Source organism: Mesoplodon mirus, assembly GCF_964341445.2.
Source record: "Mesoplodon mirus genome assembly, chromosome: 8".
NCBI classification, from domain to species: domain Eukaryota; kingdom Metazoa; phylum Chordata; class Mammalia; order Artiodactyla; family Ziphiidae; genus Mesoplodon; species Mesoplodon mirus.
The window spans coordinates 114,527,408-114,540,792 of NC_138984.1; the positions used below are offsets into that span (position 1 = coordinate 114,527,408).

General features: G+C 53.7%; 1 protein-coding gene across 2 annotated transcripts; it reads right to left on the reverse strand.

The window, feature by feature from the left end:
- Nucleotides 1-3,937: 3,937 nt before the first annotated feature.
- On the reverse strand, nt 3,938-13,385 carry TMEM177 (transmembrane protein 177). 2 transcript variants are annotated; one of them, XM_082630069.1, is made up of 3 exons: nt 13,309-13,385; nt 10,723-11,715; nt 3,938-4,199 (listed from the first exon to the last, which is right to left on the reverse strand). In XM_082630069.1, the coding sequence occupies exon 2, from the start codon at nt 11,691-11,693 to the stop codon at nt 10,758-10,760; it is 936 nt and encodes a 311-aa protein (XP_082486195.1). In that variant the 5' UTR covers nt 11,694-11,715; nt 13,309-13,385; the 3' UTR covers nt 3,938-4,199; nt 10,723-10,757. The 2 variants fall into 2 exon arrangements, with proteins under 2 accessions (XP_082486195.1, XP_082486194.1); XM_082630068.1 differs by lacking the exon at nt 3,938-4,199 and having other exon boundaries at nt 8,961-11,715.

A 13,385-nucleotide genomic window follows, 5' to 3' on the forward strand; every position in this document is an offset into this window, starting at 1 on the left:
ATCATCATCACCATCATATCACCATCACCATCATCACCATCACCATCATCACCATCACCATCACACCATCATCACCATCACCATCATCACCACCATCACCACCATCATCTCCATCATCACCATCACCATCATCACCATCATCATCACCATCATCATCACCATCATCACCATCATCACCATCACCATCATCACCATCATCATCACCATCATCACCACCATCATCACCCCCAGCACCACCATCATCTCCATCATCACCATCACCATCATCACCATCACCATCATCTCCATCATCACCACCACCATCATCACCATAATATCACCATCACCACCATCATCTCCATCATCACCATCACAATATCACCATCATCACCATCATCATCATCACCATCATATCACCATCACCATCATCTCCATAATATCACCATCACCATCGCTATCACCATCATCACCACCATCATCTCCATCATATCACCATCATCACCATCACCATAATATCACCATCACCACCATCATCACCACCATCATCTCCATCATCATATCACCATCACCATCATCACCATCACCATCATCACCATAATATCACCATCACCACCATCGCTATCACCATCATCACCACCATCATCTCCATCATCTCCATCATCACCATCACCATAATATCACCACCATCACCATCATCTCCATCATCATCACCATCACCACCATCACCACCATCACCATCATCACCATCATCATCATCAACAACAAAACTGCGTTTCCAAGGAGGCATAATCAGTAAGGAAGGAGGGATGTCCAGGAGACAGGAGGAGAATGGGATCCAGTGTCTGTGAGCTCTGCAGCAGAGAGAAGGAAGGGCAGACCTCAGTCACCCATCTATCAACCCAGAACCCAGGAGACATTCCTGACCCTTGACCTCTGACCTTCCTCTGCCACACCCCCAGACCCAGTCTATCACCGAATTTCACCCATACTGCCTCCTAAATGTAGTCTGAGTCTTGCCTCCTTCCATCTCCACTGCCAAGCTCAGGCCAGTCTCATGTCTCCTCTGGTATCGCAGTGCCCCCCTCCCCGTGCCCCCCCCCTGCAAACTGGTCTCTTTGCTCCTGTCTGGGCCTCTCAACCCACTGTCAACAATAATAATTCTTCATATTGAGCTTTCCCTGTTCAAATTACTGTGGGCTTTCAGTCTCCCAGTTGGGCCCTGGCTGACACAAAAACCACACAAACTGTCTTGTTTCTGGCTTTTGTACAAGCTATTCCCATAGCCTGTCTCTGGCTAACATGGTCCAGTGGCTAAGAGCACAACTTCTAGGGCCAAACCACCTGGGTTCAGACCCCAAGTCTAGCACTGGCTGGAGGAAAACCACTTCATCTGTCTATGCCTGGATCTTCCCATCTGTAAAATGGGGATAAGAGGACTGTTGCAGGGATTATGTGAATTAACACATGTAAAGGGTTTGGCACATCTGTGCTACATACATATTTAATATTAATTATCAGCATTGGGTCCTTTCGACTCACACTGAGGGTTTCAGCAACAGGGGCCCCTCCTCTGGGGAATCCTTTCTGGCCACTTCCAGCCCAGGCTGAGTTAGGCACCCTCCCCTGTGCTTCCACACTAACCTTCACTGCACCATGTTGTCACTGCAGGTTTACTTCTGCAGGTCTGCGCACCCAAGGGGCAGACAGGGCAGGGTGCGCCCCCCGGGCCTCACAGAGCACCCGACTGAGGGAGGGGTAACTGTTAGCTCAGATCCTCTGGGAAAGAGACACCGAGACGGGATTACCTGAGTAAGAGGTGTGCTGGGGGACATGCCTGTGAGGACAGAGTTGGGGGAACAGAATGTGGGGAGAGCCGTCAAGCCACAAAGCAGGGCTGACATCTGTGAAGGAGGTGGGGAAGGAAGGAGCCCTGGGTGGAAGGGTCTCAGACCTCAGAGCAGTTCTAAGAAGGATCTGCCCAGGCCACTGGGGTGTCCTTGAGCCACAGCCCACCACTGGAGGAGTCCCACAGTTCACCAGAATGGGCTTGCGTGAGTACTGCACCAGGATCAACCCCTGCCTGAAAGCAGCCCGCGAGAGGCACGGCCTCAGTGAAAGCGTGGTGGTGGATCTAGAGAAACAGCAGCTGGGACTGTCAGTCAATTCTGTTCCCACAGCAGATCTGAGCAGCACATTTCCTGATTGCCGCGGTAACTGACAGGCAGAAGCTTGGCCACACCCCAAGGATATAGGCCAAAAGCAGTGATGCCAGGATCTGTCACCTTGATGCAGGGAGAGGGGGTGGGTCCTTGGACCCCTCTGAGGGAGCCTTCATACACATCTATAGTAATACATCTATAGGGGTAAGTCCTTGTATATATACTGATGAATAAAGCCATTCAAAATTCCACCATTACAGAATTACTTTCTCTTATGAAATTTTGAATTTCAGAAATTTTGTGAATTTCCTTCCAGGTCTTTTACCATATTTACATTGTTGCAATCCTCTTGCATGTTGTACTTCATATTTTTAAGAACACTTGATTTTTAGAATATCTCTACATGTTTCTACCATAGTCTTCATACTTATGCTTTTTAGTGACTGAACAATATTCAACAAATGAATATACCAAAGTTTCCTAAGTCACTATTTTTCAGTATTTCCATTATCCCTATTATTTTTATATTATAGGTAGTGCTCTTATGCACATCTTTGGGCATATCTGATTTAGTCTCTGCTGGACGACGGCTCTAGAATGAGTTTCTAGGTTTAAAGTTACCCACGTGGCGTGTCAACTTTTGCTAAATTGCTTCCTAAACATAGTATGTCAATTAACCATGTGCGTCAGTTACCTACTGTGCATGAAACATTACCATAAAACGAAGGCTTAACATAACCCACGACGACTGTCTCAGCATTTCTGTGGGTTGAGGATCCAGGCATAGCTTAGCTGTGTCCTCCGCTTTGGGGTGTCACGGGCTGCAGTGGAGGCGCCAGCCAAGGCTGGGGTCTCACCTGAGACCTGACTGGGGAGGGATTTTCTTCCAAGCTCACATGGCTGTTGTCAGGATTCAGCTCCCTGTGGGCTGCTGGACTGAGGGCCTCACCGCTCCGCCAGCTGTGGCTCAGAGGCCGCCCTTACTTCCGTGCCATGCAGGCCTGTCCAGCGCAGCAAGACGCTTCATCAAAGCACGTGTCTGAGAGGATAACAGTCTGCTAGTAAGACGGAAGCCAGTCTTTTGTAACATAACTACACTTGCCTCATTCTGTTGTTTTAAACCAAGAGGAGAGGATGACACAGGCTGAGAACAGCAGGAGCAGAGACCACTGGGGGCCACCCGGGAGGCTGCTTCCTACAGTGTCACCAAGGGCACACGCTGTACCGACTTTACCACACCCTCACTCATCCAGAAGGTTCTAGGATGTAAACATTACCTATGCAGTAGGTGTAAAAGACCATCTCCCATTTTATACAGACGTGGTGCATGTACGATGGAATACCACTCAGCCATGAAAAAGAATGAAACAATGCCACCTGCAGCAACATGGATGGACCTAGAGATTCTCATACGAAGTGAAGTAAGTCAGACAGAGAAAGACAAATATGAAATCACTTATATGTGGAATCTAAAATATGACACAAATGAACTTATCTATGAAACAGAAACATAGAGAACAGACTTGTGTTTGCCAAGGGGCAGGGGGTTGCGGGAGGGATGGACTGGGGGTTTGGGATGAGCAGATGCAAACTATTACAGAGAATGGATAACAACAAGGCCCTACTGTAGAGCACGGGAACTATACTCAATATCCTGTGATGAACCATAGTGGAAAAGAACATAAAAAAATGTATTTATATAAAAGTGAATCACTTTGCTGTACAGCGCAAATTAAGACAACATTGTAAATGAACTAGACTTCAATTAAAGAAACCCCACTATCTCCTTTGTTTTTTTTTTAAAGAAGATGTTGGGGGTAGGAGTTTATTAATTAATTTATTTTTGCTGTGTTGGGTCTTCGTTTCTGTACGAGGGCTTTCTCCAGTTGTGGCAAGCGGGGGCCACTCTTCATCGCGGTGCGCGGGCCTCTCACTATCGCGGCCTCTCTTGTTGCAGAGCACAGGTTCCAGATGTGCAGGCTCAGTAGTTGTGGCTCACGGGCCTAGTTGCTTCCGCGACATGTGGGATCCTCCCAGACCAAGGCTCGAACCCATGTCCCCCTGCATTAGCAGGCAGATTCTCAACCACTGCACCACCAGGGAAGCCCACTATCTCCTATTTTAATGCCCTCTTCTCCAGTTCGCTGTCTCCCCAGGACCCCCTGGGTCCTTTGCTCTCAGCTGATGCTGAGTAATTTCCCAGAAGGTGTCAGCTGAGGGCAAGGTAGGGACCTGCCCCCACCAGGGCTCTGAGAGCTTGAAGTGGAGCCCTGTGTGAGGTGGTGAGGGCTCCTTGGGAAGGTTCCAGCTACAAGAAACTGCTGGTATTTGGGCACAACTGCAAGACCTGAACACCCTGCTCCCTGGACCGCTTAAAAGCACTAACATTTAGGAACCAATCTTCTTTGAAAGCTTACTGTAAACCCTGTCTGGGATTCACATTTTGCAAGTTTTATTTTACTTTCCTTGTCAGAAGAATGCTGCACGACACACATTCATGTCCGCATTGTACAGACAGGAAACTCAGGACCAGAGGTGTGAAGTCCCTTGCTCGGGGTCACTCCGCGAAAGCGGCAGGACCAGGACTCGAGCCCGCCCCGGCCGCGCCCCCCGTGTTCTCTGCCTCCTAAGGCTCTGTCACAGCCCTCCCCTCTGCCCCGCCCCCACTGCAGCCCTAAGCATGATGCACTGGGTGGCCCCTCTTCAGCCAGCTGGGTCTCCCCTGGAAGTTCCAGAAGGCTCGGCTCGGGACCATTTTTTCCTGATAAAAGAGGGGAGGCTGCGAAGTCACCTCTCAGTGGCATGGGGAGAAAGGCTAGAGAGGCCACAGTACAAGCCTGCAACCATGGAGCCCTCCGGGTCAACAGGGCAGTGGAAGCCCAGGGCTGTGAGAACGGGACCTGGGGCCAGACTGCCAGCTTCAAATCCTGCTTCTGCCACTTACAAAGCTTTGAGATCTGGGGGAAATTTCTTCACCTTTCTGTGCTAGTTGCTTGCCTGCAAGATCGAAAGGATGTTACCAACTACATGTTCCAATTTGGGCGTAAATTTAAAAAAATACCTCTGAGAACCTAGTACAGGGTCTGGTGCCCAATAAAGGCCCATAAACATGACTCCGGGGGTGCAGCAGGCAGGAGGTCTCATGGGGTGAGGACCACGCACCCATCTGGGACCTAGCCTCTGACACGTGCACACGTGGAGACCAGGAGCCCACATGCATGCGCCCAGCTCCAGGCGTGCTGCACGCAGCCCTGTATCGTGGACACTGGCTGGTGGGGACAGAGGCAGTGGAGCCTGCTAGGGGCAGGGAGGGCCAGGGCCAGCACCGGGACCCTGGGACTCCCTTCCCCGCATTCTGACCGTGTCAGGGGAAGGGGGGAGTACCTGCGTGCTGACGTAGCTCTGAGAGCCATGAACGTGTGTGGGACATAACACACTAGAACGGCGTTCTCTGGGGTCCCAGGCAGAGCGCTGATGACTAAGGTCTGCAGCAGGCATCTGAGAAGGAAACACGTAGGGCAGCATTTACAGGGTAAATTCCTGCCACCTGGCCCAGCTGCAAAGCCTTTCCGGGATGAACCCTGAACTGCCTGTAGGGGCACAAAATATCACAGAATTTGGGGGGGTTCAGTCTCCCCTGAAGCCTCTTGGGGTCCCTGGTGCCCTGAGAACTGATCTGTGCCCTATAGGAAGGAAAGGGACCCACAAGTGTCCTGCTTTCCCCAATGAAGTCAGCAACCATGGAAGAGCGGGGCCAGGCCGTGCCCTTGGAAAACGTCCCAAGTTGGGAAGCTAGGACAGGGTCACAGGATTCGTAATGGCCTTGCCCGGGGCATCCAGCCAGCCGTACTGTACTTGCTCAGAGACCCTAAGGAGCCGGGCCCATGTGTCTCGGAGCTTAAGAGCCTTGTTCATTTATTCAAAAACGTGGAGAGCCTCAGTCCAGAGCTGTCAACGGGACACACAACGCTGCCCTTGCAGACAGTACATTTCAGCAGAGGAGATGCTAAGCTGCGCTCCCTTAATTACCGTTGGCAGCAGAGGCTAGGAAGAGCTGCAGGGCGGGGTGGGCTCGGTCCCTGAGGGCTCCTGCAGAGGGAGCACCTAAAAGTCCAGCACAGGGCAGGCCAGCAGAGAGGGCCCCAGACGGAGGCCCATGTGGGGAGGGGGAGGGCAGTCGAGGAACCCAAATGCTTGTAGGGCTGGATTCCACAGAGCGGGTCCAGGCTTGGAGGCTCGGCTTTGGCCGAAAACAAAGGGATCCTGCAAAGGGTTTTTAAGCAGGAGAGAACCCAGTCGGACCTGAGCTTCTAAGAGCTGGGGGAGGTGGGGAGGATGGCCAGGAAGCCCACGTGAGGAACCGCTTGGGGAGGGCAGGGATGGAGCCGGGAGCCACTGGACAGGGATATCACGAGGCTGCCAGGCCCTGGTTTACAGACGACGTGGGATGGAGGGGTGGGTGGGGGGAGGTCCAGCCCGGAGCAAGTTCTCAGCAACAGCTGCCTGCCAGGGCTGCGGCGGGAGAGCTCTGCCTGGAACTGGACGGGCCTGAGCCGGATGGCAGGGATGTGCAGGATGCGGGGATGCCCGGGAGACGGGGCTCGCAGCCAGCCCAGGTTTGGGGCTGGGCCGCGGGAAGCGTGTGAGGTCTGGGAACAGCCCCTGAGTGGAGACAAAGTTGGTGACTTGGGGTAGACGGAGCCAGGTAAGGGGCCGTCTCAGGGGGTCGCCTCCCTGCCCCACCCACGCTGGGGCCCCTTACCCTCCCACCTGGACGGAGTAGCAGGAACGCCGGCCTCCTCGCGGCTCCTGCGTTACTGAGAGCAGCCAGGTGGGGCCCGGTGCTGCCCAGGGCCCTGGGAGAGCGGGCGCTCTGCCCTCAGAAACCCATGTGCCGGGGCCCAGGGTGGGGACCCCAAGGCTCACCCAGAATGGGGCCGGAGTGCTGAGCCCAGACCACGGTCAAGGACCCAGCAGGAATCAGGCCACCCCTGCCTCATCCACAGTCTTCTGCAGGGACTGCCGGCCTCTGAGTGGGCCTCCCGGGCTGGCTTTGTGCCCTTCCTGGGTGTGGCTTAATTCCTTTGTCCTGAGTTACACTGGCACCAGGCCTGAATTAATTATTCAACTCTTCCAGGGAAAACATAACCACCAACAAAAAGAATACATGAATGGCTTAAAAACATGACCAACGTGGTTCGTTATTAGAGAGATGCAAATCAAAACTACAGTGAGGTATCACCTCATGCTGGTCAGAATGGCCATCATTAAAAAGTCTACAAATAACAAATGCTGGAGAGAGTGTGGAGAAAAGGGAACCCTCTTGCACTGTTGGTGGGAATGTAAATTGGTGCAGCCGCTGTGGAGAACAGTATGGAGGTTCCTCAAAAAACTAAGAGTTGCCATATGATCCAGCAACCCCACTCCTGGGCATATACCCTGAGAAAACTCTGATTTGAAAAGATTACATGCACCCCAATATTCACAGCAGCACTATTCACAATAACCAAGGCATGGAAGAAACCTAAATGTCCATTGACAGATGAATGGATAAAGAAAATGTGGTCCATATATACAATGGAATACTACTCAGCCATAAAAAAGAATGAAATAATGCCATTTGCAGCAACATGGATGGACTTAGAGAATATCATACTAAGTGAAGTAAGTCAGACAGAGAAAGACAAATACCATATGATATCACTTATACGTGGAGTCTAAAAAAATGATACAAGTGAACTTATTTACAAAACAGAAATATACACACAGACATAGAAAATAGACTTGTGGTTGACAAGGGGGAGGGGTGTGGGGGAGGGAAGGACTGGGAGTTTGGGATTAGCAGATGTAAACTATTAAACATATAGGACGGATAAACAACAAGGTCCTACTGTAGAGCACGGGGAACTGTATTCAATATCCTGTGATAAACCATCATGGAAAAGAATATAAAAAAAGAATGTAGGGGCTTCCCTGGTGGTGCAGTGGTTGAGAGTCTGCCTGCCGATGCAGGGGACACGGGTTTGTGCCCTGGTCTGGGAAGATCCCACATGCCGCGGAGCGGCTGGGCCCGTGAGCCATGGCCACTGAGCCTGCGCGTCCGGAGCCTGTGCTCCGCAATGGGAGAGTCCACAACGATGAGAGGCCCGCGTACCACAAAAAAAAAAAAAAAAAAAAAAAAAAGAATGTATATATGTATGACTGAGTCACTTGCTGTACAGCAGAAATTAACACAACATTGTAAATCAACAATACTTCAATAAAATAAATTTTTAAAAAAGCACACATGAGGGACTTCCCTGGTGGCACAGTGGATGGGGCTCCGTGTTCCCAATGCAGGGGGGCCAGATTCGATCCCTGGTCAGGGAACTAGATCCCACATGCGTGCTGCAACTAAGAGTTCGTGTGCCACAACTAAGGAGCCCACGTGCTGCAACTAAGGAGCCCACCTGCCACAACTAAGACCCGGTGCAACCAAATAAATAAATAAATATTAAAAAAAAAAAGAAAGAACACATAAATGACCAAGTGAGCCTGGCTTGCTCATCACAACCCTCCTCACCTTTCCTGCTGGGGTCTCCTGCCCAGGATCAAAAGTGAGGTCTTTGGTGGCGCAGTGGTTGAGAGTCCACCTGCCGATGCAGGGGACACGGGTTCGTGCCCCGGTCCGGGAGGATCCCACATGCCGCGAAGCGGCTGGGCCTGTGAACCATGGCCGTTGAGCCTGCGCGTCCGGAGCCTGTGCTCCGCAACGGGAGAGGCCACAACAGTGAGAGGCCCGCATACCGCAAAAAAAAAAAAAAAAAAAAAAGTGAGGTCTTCAGTCAGAATGGCCATCAGCAAAAAATCTACAAAAAATAAATGCTGGAGAGGGTGTGGAGAAAAGGGAACCCTCTTGCCCTGTTGGTGGGAATGCAAATTGATACAGCCACTATGGAGAACAGTATGGAGGTTCCTTAAAAAAACTAAAAATAGAGCTACCATAAGACCCAGCAATCCCACTGCTGGGCATATATTCTGAGAAAACCATAATTCAAAAAGAGTCATGTACCAAAATGTTCATTGCAGCTCTATTTACAATAGCGAGGACATGGAAGCAACGTAAGTGTCCATCGACAGAGGAATGGATAAAGAAGATGTGGCACATATATACAATCAGTCAGCCATAAAAAGAAACGAAATTGAGTTATTTTGTAGTGAGGTGGATGGACCTAGAGTCTGTCATACAGAGTGAAGTAAGTCAGAAAGAGAAAAACAAATACGGTATACTAACACATATATATGGAATCTAAGAAAAACAAAAAGGATATGAACCTAGGGGCAGGACAGGAATAAAGATGCAGACTGGACTTGAGGACACGGGGAGGGGGAAGGGTAAGCTGGGACAAGGTGAGAGAGAGGCATGGACATACACAAACTACCAATTGTAAAATAGAGAGCTAGTGGGAAGCAGCCGCATAGCACAGGGAGATCAGTTCAGTGCTTTGTGACCACCTAGAGGGGTGGGGTAGGGAGGGTGTGAGGGAGGGAGACGCAAGAGAGAAGAGATGTGGGGATACATGTATATGTATAACTGATTCACTTTGTTATAAAGCAGAAATTAACACACCATTGTAAAGTAATTATACTCCAATAAACATGTTTAAAAAAATAAAATAAAAAGATAAAATAGAAAAAAAGAAAAGTGGGGTCTGCTTTATCCAGAGGGCTAGAGGCAGACGAGCGGGCAAGGCCGCAGCCTCCACTGGGTCCCGAGCGGGACACCCAGCCTGGCCCACTGCCCACCTGCCCCGCCCCGCCCTCCTCAGCGCCCCGCCCCCAGCGTCCCTCTCCGCCCTCTCCTCCCCAAGCCCGCTCTGTGCTCTGCGCGTCCAGGCTCCTGACTGCAGGGCCTCGGCTTTGCAGGCCTGTTCCTTCCCCCGCCTCGGCCAGCGCTCCTACCAGGAGGTCTCGCCGGGTTCCAGCAACACCTTCTCTCCCCATCAGGCCCAGGGGCTCTCCTGGGGCCCCGACCACCAGGCCTGCGGGGCGCCCGGCCCTCTGCGCGCTGCCGCCCGCGCTGGGTACGCGTCCCTTCCAGCCCCACCGCGAGCTCCGTCTCCCGGCTCTCCGGCCCGCAGCGGCTCCTCATCTCGGCCTCTCAGAGCCTTTAATCTCTACCACAGGAGGAGGAGATCGGGATTTGACCACCAGGCAAACTACGGGGTGACTCCTGCCCTGAGAGGCGGTCGCCTCCTGCAAACACCTCTGGCGGTGAGATGCGGCCTGACCCGCAATGCCGTCTGGAAAAAGCCAGAAGACAGCCTTCCGCTTGTTTAGGGCACACCCGCAGGCCCTTCCGTAATGGCCCCCACGCAACCCCACAATCCTGCCGGGGAGTCCACATCACCCCCATTTTACAGTGGAGGAAACCAAGGCTCAGACTCATAAAGGGACGTGTCCGAGGTCACTGAGCTCAAAAGCGGTGCCTGGGGGAGAATCTAGGCTGCTGAGCTCCACAGCCGGCAGGTCTGCTGACACCGGGCTGCGGGGGCAGAGGCCCCGGGAGCGCCCCTCCCCACCCCCAGTCCAGGGTGGGTGGTACCTGCTCCAGCTGGAACCGCCCCTGCCACGAGTCCCTCAGGGACTGCGGGGGCCGAGCGCCGCCCTCCACACCTGCAGCACCGAGTCCCGGCGGGCCGTGTACGGCAGGTGTTTGATGCGGAACCAGTGTCTGGGAACCACGTTCCCGCTGGGCGTGTACAGCTTCTCCCCGGACCGGCCCAGGAGGCCGCGCAGGGCCAGGTTGCCCGACAGAACCTTCTCGTAGAACTCCACCCCGCCCCGGGCATAGGCTGCAGACAGCGAGGCCGTGCGGCGGTCCAGCCAGGCTTCCAGGGCGTGAGTGAGGGAGTCCGTGGACAAGGCATAGGCCACGAAGCCCGCCACTGCCGCCACCAAGTTGAAGGCAGCCCGCAAGTTCATGGGGCCTCCGTAGAGCCCCAGGGCGTGCTTGGCCCCCACGCCCAGCGCCCAGGTGCCCACCAGGCAGGCAGGGGCCGGCAGAGCCTGCAGGGCGGCCGCCCCGCTCTCCAGGTGCACCACCTCCCTGGCCAAGGCGAACTTCTGGGCGTCGTGGGACAGGGTCAGGGCATCTCTCAGCCGGGCGCCCGCTGGGCTCCGCCAGTCCACTCGCTGCCCGTGGACGACCACGGGCCGGTCAGCGTTGGTCACTGGGCCACCCAGGAAGCTGGCGGGGATGCCCACCACGGCCCCGGCAGGGAGTCTCGGGAAGCCGGCGCTCACAGGCTGGAAGGTGAAGGTGGTGAAGGCCTCGAAGCGGTGGCCCGAGGGGACCCCGATGTCCTTCTGCACTTCCTGGAACAGGCTCTGCAGCTCTGGGGACAGGGAGGCTGGCTGGCCCTGAGGCCAGTACTGGTACAGCCATGGGAGCACAGGATCCGGGAAGAGGTGGTACGAGATCTGAGCCCCAAACAGGCCTGCACAGGAACCCACCAACAGGGCTGTCCTATGTCTCTGCACAAAGGCTGTGGCCCGCCACAGGGGACCTGCCATGAGGGCTGCCACCTCTGTAAACCTGGGCCAAGGGAAAGAGAAGTGAGTCAACAGCTCCTCGGGTCTACCTGCAGACTGAACACCCCCAGGGCCACACCCTCTTTAACGGAGGCGATACGCACACACGGTGGTCAGAGCACAGGCTCCAGCTCTATCTCTGCATCGCCTCCCCCACGGGCCAGATGGGCATGTGACAGCGGCCCACCAGAGGGTGTCTGTGCTGTCAGTGAACACACACGCCGCAATCGGTGCCCAGCAAGGAGCAGACACCCTTGAGGAAATGGCTGTGATTACAACTTCGATGCCCTTGGCTAGGCACAGCACCAAGCAACCACCCCCTCACTCCACCACCCACCCCCACTGCGCAGGATCACTAACTGACCCAAGAAGCATGTTCCGCTCACTCAGTACTTACTACGCGCTCGACACACTTCTGAGAGCTCTGCAGACATTATGTAATGACCGACTCCTTACACCTCTGTGACTCATTATTACTATCGTCCCTCTTTTAAAGCAGGGAACACCGAGGCACAGACAGGCTAACTGGGCAAAATCCCAAACGTAAAGTGGCCATGCTGTGGGCGGAATTGTGGTCCTCCAAATTCATATGCTGAAGTCCTAACCCCCAGGACCTCAGAATGTGACTGTATTTAGACATAGGATCTTTAAAGAGGCAATTAAGTTAAAACTAGGTCATTAGGATGGGCCCTAATCCAATATAACTGGTGTCCTTATGAGAACAGGACACTAGGACACAGACGCAGAGGAAGGACCATGAGGACACAGGCCAGAAGGTGACCACCTACAAGCCAGCGGCAGAGGCCTCAGAGGAAACTAGCCCTGCTGACACCTTGAAAGACACGTCTCTCACCCAGTTCTCGTCACTGCAGCCCTAGCAGACTAATACAGGCCCAGTATTTGAACACAGGCGTCCACAGCAGCTTTTTCATTATAGAGTATTTTTGATAAATTACAAACATACAGAAAGGTGGACAGAATAGTACCTCATAAACCAACTTCAATCTATCAAGTCACGGCCAGTCTTGCTTTGCCTCTAATCCCACACATACTCCCCTCCAACTGGTTTATTTTGAAACACATTCGGGGCATCCTATGATTTCATCCGAAAATATTTCAGTAAAAATTCACACTTATTTAACTTTAGCTGAAGCTTACTGTCCTCCTGTCCGAGAAGCGTTGAATTAGCAAACTAATTGCTGCGAACAAGGGGGCAGCAGAGCCCTGAGGAATCACATCACTTGGGCCTTTTCGCCAACGAGGAAACTGAGGCGGGAAAGAAAGGTGCCAGGCGAAGGTCCCAACGCCCCCAGGACCACCAGCACCAAGGCCGCGCGCTCCACGGAGGCTTGGGGGGTGGTGCCGCCCATCCTGCGGGCAGCCGGGGGAGAAGGGGCCGCAGGACCCTCGATCCACGCCCAACCCCTAGGCTACGTCCCGCGGCTGGAACACACCTCCGAGGGAGCCCGCCCGCAGCCGCACGTCAGCCCGGCCCGCTCCGCGCGCTCACAGCCCGCCTCCGCCGGGCTGTTTGGGGCCGCAGCCCGGGACGCCGAGCACGTGCGCAGGGTGAGACCGGGTCAGGCGCAAAACTCACCGGCCGGCTCCGGGGTCGGGGCTCCGAGGGCGGAGGCAAAAGGACGGCACTCTTGGGGACGGGGCCGCGACGCAAAG

Excerpts from the sequence above, each read along its gene's own strand:
- TMEM177 (XM_082630069.1), bottom strand. The coding sequence starts at position 11,693 with ATGGCAGGTCCCCTGTGGCGGGCCACAGCCTTTGTGCAGAGACATAGG.